The 6,748-nt window shown below is 42.2% G+C and overlaps 2 protein-coding genes across 5 annotated transcripts; one reads left to right on the forward strand and one right to left on the reverse strand.

Moving 5' to 3' along the window:
- The first annotated feature begins 326 nt into the window (after positions 1–326).
- Positions 327–2,074, forward strand: LOC100273719 (50S ribosomal protein L11-like). Of its 3 annotated transcripts, none has more exons than XM_008683251.4 (2): positions 327–908; positions 1,324–2,074. In XM_008683251.4, the coding sequence occupies exon 2, from the start codon at positions 1,338–1,340 to the stop codon at positions 1,800–1,802; it is 465 nt and encodes a 154-aa protein (XP_008681473.1). In that variant the 5' UTR covers positions 327–908; positions 1,324–1,337; the 3' UTR covers positions 1,803–2,074. The 3 variants fall into 3 exon arrangements, with proteins under 3 accessions (XP_008681473.1, NP_001141601.1, NP_001345139.1); NM_001148129.1 differs by having other exon boundaries at positions 564–718; positions 1,324–2,066; NM_001358210.1 differs by having other exon boundaries at positions 573–707; positions 1,324–2,067.
- A 607-nt stretch (positions 2,075–2,681) lies between these two features.
- On the reverse strand, positions 2,682–6,125 carry LOC100273819 (uncharacterized). Of its 2 annotated transcripts, none has more exons than NM_001148218.2 (7): positions 5,965–6,125; positions 5,717–5,859; positions 5,554–5,597; positions 5,207–5,317; positions 4,607–4,699; positions 4,405–4,523; positions 2,682–3,076 (listed from the first exon to the last, which is right to left on the reverse strand). In NM_001148218.2, exons 3-7 carry the CDS (start codon positions 5,580–5,582, stop codon positions 2,952–2,954), a joined length of 477 nt encoding a protein of 158 aa, NP_001141690.2. In that variant the 5' UTR covers positions 5,583–5,597; positions 5,717–5,859; positions 5,965–6,125; the 3' UTR covers positions 2,682–2,951. The 2 variants fall into 2 exon arrangements, with proteins under 2 accessions (NP_001141690.2, NP_001347388.1); NM_001360459.1 differs by having other exon boundaries at positions 2,701–3,076; positions 5,717–5,834; positions 5,965–6,077.
- Positions 6,126–6,748: the final 623 nt, after the last annotated feature.

Here is a 6,748-nt window from a genome sequence, read left to right on the forward strand (position 1 = left end):
TCTGTTCATTCAGTCAATCGTTGTGAACTCTTTTATAATCGCTCACTTCATTGGCCGTGTTGTACCAAGACATATTTGCATGGAGTAAACAATAACATCAGTTAGCTAAATCAAAAAATATATTATACAGAGAGCGGAGACAATCAATAAAAAATCTTGAATTTTTTTTAAACGATAGTTTACGTGGGTATTGTTGTAAGACGTCGCAACGCACGGGCAACCGACTAGTGTATATTTACAAATGAGATGGTCTATAAATAATCCTTACTCATTATTTTATAAGCCTCTTTATTAATTATATTCTGAACATTATAATATCAGTTTCTAACATGCAGTACATCCTCAAGACATAACTCAAAACATCTAACATACATTAAATTATGTGATGGTCTGTCAAGACGTTAGAAATAAAAAAATTGAATAATAAAAGAAAAAAAAGAGGATAGTGTGGACTTTTATTCTGTGGCCCATCTAAAAGCCCATTAATTGAGCGCAAATCAGTTCCACCGGACACTACCCTAACCTTTTCACTGCTCCAGCGAGGGCACTAGCCGCCGCCGTTTCCATCTCCCCGGCGCTCCATCGCTGGGCACGCAGGCGACGGCGACGGCGCTCAGGCTCGTGCTCTCAGGAACGGCGTCAGCTGCTTCCTTTCTCGCCTCTTGCCAGTCGCCTCGCGCCCTCGCCTTTGGTCCTCCGCACGGCTGGTGAGCTCTGCGTGCGTGCCTCTCTCTCTCTCCTCCCTTCTCCGGTGGATCATCAACGGCGCCCGGCCCCGGCGGCTGCGCCGTGCGCGGCCTGAGGGCAGCGGGAGCCAGCAGCCGCTGCTTAGTGCCGCTTTTTGGAACCCTGCTATTTGTTCAGACAGTTGTTATATATATCTGAAGAATAACATCTTTCATTGAAAGGTAGAATAATATTTCTGTTTGAAGGTTTTTACGAGTGATTGCTCTTTGCGCTTGCCATGCGGTATTTCTGTATTAGGTTCACTGTAGCCAATGCTTTTTTTTAATTTTTTTTTCTATTAGATGGCTAGTTGAACTTGTTGTTTTGAACTCTGATTTAGATAATTTGCAAGTACTGTTATTTTCTGACATCTGAGTTAAACTGAACTGGATCAAATTGTAAATGGAAATACAGGGCAGACAGCTTCAGGAAATTTTTCATGCTAAACTTGTTTCTTTGTATAGCACACCATCTTTCTGTTACTCTGGACATCAATCGAAGCACAGACCTTAAAGGCACTTAGTGGGATGTCATTTTCAGCTACTGCTTTATTGGCTAGTGTTACACTGTTTGATGGAAGCTCTTGTTATAATGCAGACATACGTAGACCGATGGCAACACTGAAAGATGCAGCGGCAAGGAAGTCTATACTGGCAACAATCCGTCTTGTTGTCCCAGCCGGTGCAGCCCGTCCTGCACCTCCAGTTGGTCCAGCACTTGGTTTCTACCGGCTCAATTTGATGGCCTTTTGCAAGGACTTCAATGCCAGGACCCAAAAGTACAAGGCAGAAACTCCAATGCAAGTCACCCTAACTGCCTACAAGGATAGCACCTTCGAGTTCGTGGTCAAGTCGCCCTCGGTATCATGGTTCCTCAAGAAGGCAGCAGGAATCGAAACCGCCAGCACTCGCCCAAGCCACGTGAATGTATCGTCCCTCACCCTCCGCCACGTATACGAGATTGCAAAGTTGAAGCAGGCTGACCCCTTCTGCAAGCACATCTCTCTTGAGGCGCTGTGCAAGTCCATCATTGGCACAGCCAACTCTATGGGTATTGCGATTGTTAAGGATCTATGAGCAGCAATGCCAGCCTTTTAGTCATGAAGAAATCTGTGACATTTTGTATGTTCCTAGTTTGTAGTTGGTGCTGGAGAGGATACAACTCATCTGTCTCACAGAGCTTCCTGCCACTGCCATTTCAGGAGTATGAAACTCTATGCAATTCCTGGGAGAGCCTTCAGCGCAGCCTTTTTCTCTTCCTTTGTTCATTTTGTGACTTAACTGGTACTATGTGGTTTTACGTTGGTGCTTTAAATAATAAATTGTAGTTTTGGTTTCTTCCACTTCGACATGGATATGTTATACTGCAAATGATGAGAAAAAATAATGATTGATGAGCTCATTATGATTTTGCGTAGAGGCCTGGAATGCAGTATCTGTTGATAAGGAGCAGGTTGACCCTAATGTCATGGCTAAACGTATATGTAGCTCGTGTTGCGTTTGCGCTATGCTTCCTCGGTAGACAAATGCAACTGAGAATCTAGCTCAATTGTAATTAGGTTTTAACCAAGTTTGTAGTAACTACCATCAGTATTTTGTCTACAAATAATTTTTTTATAAAAATGTATTCTATAACTAATCTAATAGTTATCATTTTGTATTATAAATATTTATAATTTTCTATATATAAATTTAGTCAAAATATTTTTTTATATAAATCTAGTCAAAGACTTGTACATGAAACATTCAATGGAAAAGGAGACACGGAATGAAATATTGTCCGGAAGAAAAAGGGAAATAGGTAACGGAAACACGCCTGACAACGCAGTTGCCACTTTGACACTTTGTTCATGACAATAATTTCCTTAAAGCAAGACCTTGCTGCTTCGCTAAATAGTTATGAGGCACATCATCCGCACATGTAATCAATCCAGTTGAACAACTTGAGCAAATCCTGAACTTCTGGCAAAACGAGGACACTGAAAATTTGTGGTGCTCACTGATGTTCAGCATAACATATCAAACCCGGTTGTGGATTGGTTCAAATGCAAAACACCCACATCAGCTAGAGGTGCAAACTTACATACACAACTAACTCAAGTGCAGCTACGAGAACCATAAAAAAGGAAATTGTTGTTACACTCAGTATGCTAAAAGCATAAAACTAACTGTCGGGTCCTATGATCTCTGTTGGGAACTGAACTGTAATAGAAAAATGAAGAATTTTTAGGTGCTGGTCTCTTCAAGAACAAGATATTGTAGTGCTATTGAGTATTTAGCTTTTCTTGCTTTCTTTGACCCAGTTTCTGAACTGCCAAGGTTCTGAAGTATGTAGGATCCATTGCCGTCACCTACGAAAAGGCAATAAATTATATTGTATAAACAGGTTAACTCAAGCCATATCAAACCTGCAATCACTCATAGACAAAATAATTGGAGGTAACTCTATAAAATATAAGAAAATGCCACTTGTATTTTCGACAACAAAACTTGCAATTTTATGAAGACTGTTTGACAGGTTGTTTTGACGAGGTGTATTTTAAGTTGAATACATAATACTATCTCCCAACGTGCCTTCTGTGCGAGTGCAAAATGTTCTACCATATCAAGGATTGCAATTTTTTAGGTGACTCGTGGGAACACCAAAGGAATTGCAAATAACCCAAACTTCTCATACCAGATCAACCCACTTAAATGCAAATAAGGATAAAAAAATGTGGTCAATATAACGAAGTATAATGAAACTATGAAAGACCGTCTAAAAAAAACTCGGCCGGGGAGGGAAAGACCGCCCTCCCGGTATTATATTAAGAAGAGACCGAAACATGGTCCCGGCCGAGAAAATCCCCGAACCCTGGCCCCCCATCACTAGCGGGCCGTCACCGCCCACTCTGCAACGGCCCAGCCGGAGGGTGGCGCGCAGGACGTAACCCGGGAGCGGGCGGGGCACAGCGAGGGGATTTTTTTAACCAAGCCAGAAATTCGCCCCCGAGGGGGATCGAACCCAGGACCTGGAGGTGCTACTCGGAAGCCTTAACCATTACGCTAGAGGCCCTTTCGCTATGAAAGACCGTCTATACCCATATACAAATGGATGTTTTCATAAAGGAGCCATCGAAGGATTTCCACAAATCGAGATTTGGCCCAGAAGGGTCAAAATGTCAAATTGTATCCGAGGAACAAGAGGATACAAAAAAAGTAATAAGCGAAACACAAAGACCAATAAATCGTATCGGTCTTATTGAAGAATTTGGAATGAAAAGAGGAGTAATGCTTCCTAGCATGGGAGAGATAATAGGACCATTTAGATCGAAATAGCATTCACTAAAATGTTCTAACATAGAGTAGAATCGAACATTGAAAAGTTTACTTGACATCAGTCAATCAAAAACATGGGGCGCCAAATTACTAAACAATAGGGGTCTTTCTGTGCAAGTCAGTTGAACAACGTAATTGATGAGTGAGTAGGTGGGTTAGGACACCCCTTGCCTAATTAAATATTATACTGAACTTTATCTGGGAATCTTTCTAAAAAATGCATCTGGCAAAATACAATTTGTCGATTTCAATTTAAGGTACACCTTACCTTTTTCAGGTAGCTTTGTTATGCCTATTCAGCTAGGTGGGGCATTGGTCATAAGAACTGAATAAAGAGGAGTAATGTCTACTAAACATTTACCTCGGATTGTGTATATGGAATTTATCCATCTCTGGTAAATGAACAACAATCTTGGAGTATCACCTTGATGTACATCAGAAAGTAATAGATTGCAATAACCAAGAGTTCCAAGCTTTGCACTATGAAAGAGATTTAGATGGTTACTTCAAACAACATTCTCGTACAGGGATATTTCAATATTTAGCATTACTGTGTCGCTTACTTTGCATGCCCAATAGCATTGTGGCACAAAGCTAGTGCACGCACCATTGCTAGATCTCGAGCCCTAGCAATTCCATATCTTTGTTGGCAGCTCCTATGACAGTTTCAACAGGTCAGAGCTACCTGTATATACAAAAAAGCATAATAACTGCAAGTCTAGAATTTAATTTTACAGTGATGTGCTGGTGTTCACTTTTTTGTATAGTAGAAAGTGGAACCAAACCAAAGTGCCTGTTAAGAGACAATATGAAAATGAAGTAGTAGTGCTTTAAGGAAATGCTTAAGTAAACAACTGATGGCAATATCCTAAATGAAATATGCTGAGCCCTGAGACAATATTTAACTCAAGTAATCTGTGCAAATGACCGATTATATAGCATTAACAACTCATGGCAGTTACAGATCAAAATCTCTATTTTCAGCTATCTCAAATCCATCATCTGAATTTAGCCAGAAGAAGAAAGGGCGCATTTGAAGGTTGCTCCCATTAGTGTGTTTATTTAAGTAACAAAATGCTGAACCTGATTTGCATGCCATGGCATGAAGTCAACAAGTTGTGGATAAGTGTCATTAACATCACAAGACAGAATGGAAATAACACCTGTCGGAGAAGAAATCTGCAAAATCATCAACAATGACTGCAGCGGGGAAGTCGTCAAGAAGGTGAAATGCAGCAAAGTACTTTCTGATTTCATCACCGTCTTCAATATATCTAGGAGCAATAACACATAATTTAGGCATAAACTATCCATCGCTGAATGAAATGACTACCATTTTAACAAAAGTTTACACAATAAACGAGCAGATGGATAGCCAAGCAACACAATACGTTGAAACAGACAACATTGCACATTCTTTATACCATGCAGAATTTAAAATCATGGGATCGCCAAAACAAATAGGGTATGCAGAGCAAGAAACACATCCACGAGTCAGAAGACCTCTTACTTGATTTGTATCCTCTGAAGTAAGCTCATCGATGGATCGACGCCCTAAAATCAAAGTAGGTGCGGATTCAGAAATGAGGAACAACCATCCAGCATGTGCAAACTTTTGCAGCTTGCTCCTCTTCCACTTGAACAACGCTGCCAAGCAAACGAAGGCTCCTCACCTGGGACAGGAAAGGAGGGTTGCTCTCCAGCCTCCCCTTGCTGCAGATGAACACGACGCCGCGGCCACTCTCCGCCGCGCGGTTCACCGCGAACTGGAAGAGGAGCGAGGTCTTCCCGCTGACCTTGGACCAAAACAAGGGCACTGCATGATCCGAGCGGTAATAAGGTAGCTCCGGTTCGATTCCGGCTCAGCGCGTGCCAAACGGGCTAGTTTGAGAAGGGCAAGGGTGAGCAATGAGGCGCGTACCAACACGGAGGGCCCGAGATTAGGGTGATGCCGGTGTCTGTGTCGCACCGCGGGGCGTTTGAAGGGTTGGAGAAGAACCTCTCCATCCTCGCTGGGAATCAACCGACGCGATGCGGAGGAAGCCGGCGCCCGGCGGTCGCGATGCTGGCGAGATGCTCGACGAAATGACAGCAGGGGTGACGGCTGTCAACGAGTCGACTTCGAGCGAGCCCAGCTCGTGTAGTCGCGTTCGACGCCAGCTCCAGCCGAGCAAGAGTGATTTCACAGTTCACAGTTCCGTCGAGCTAAATAATAAAAATCTGAACTGCTCCATGGCGTAAATGGAGTGAATCTAATCTCTATTTTGTACTAAAAAGTGGGAGCCAAAAAATCTGTTTCCCACCACTCTCAGCCTACTCCCTACTCTCTGACCCATCAGAAATCACTTCACTGCCTATTTACCAAATGATTTTCGTCAAATAAATTCATTTCCGACAGAGAATCACTCTATTAGAGAATCAGCTCTCAGAGCTATAAAATCATAGAGTGCAGTTCTACCAAATGAGCCCTAAAGCTCATGATTGTCTAGCTCTGAGAGTTGATTCTTTAATAGGGTGATTCTCTACCGGAAGTGAATCTATTTGACGAAAAATATTTGGCAAATAGGCTGTGAAGTGATTCATGAGAGGTTAAAGAGTGAAGAGCAGATTGGGAGTGATGGGAAGCATGTTTTTTTGACTCCTACTTTCTAGTACAAATTAGAGATTAGATTCACTCCACTCCCACCATGAAGCAATTCAGATTT

This window comes from Zea mays, chromosome 5, assembly GCF_902167145.1.
Source record: "Zea mays cultivar B73 chromosome 5, Zm-B73-REFERENCE-NAM-5.0, whole genome shotgun sequence".
Lineage (NCBI taxonomy): Eukaryota > Viridiplantae > Streptophyta > Magnoliopsida > Poales > Poaceae > Zea > Zea mays.

Excerpts from the sequence above, each read along its gene's own strand:
- LOC100273719 (XM_008683251.4), top strand. The coding sequence starts at position 1,338 with ATGGCAACACTGAAAGATGCAGCGGCAAGGAAGTCTATACTGGCAACA.
- LOC100273819 (NM_001360459.1), bottom strand. The coding sequence starts at position 6,050 with ATGGAGAGGTTCTTCTCCAACCCTTCAAACGCCCCGCGGTGCGACACA. Across the intron at positions 5,835-5,964 it reads ATCTCGGGCCCTCCGTGTTG|CGGGAAGACCTCGCTCCTCT; the intron begins GTACGCGCCTCA and ends GTCCAAGGTCAG. Across the intron at positions 4,524-4,606 it reads AATGCTATTGGGCATGCAAA|TGCAAAGCTTGGAACTCTTG; the intron begins GTAAGCGACACA and ends TCTCTTTCATAG.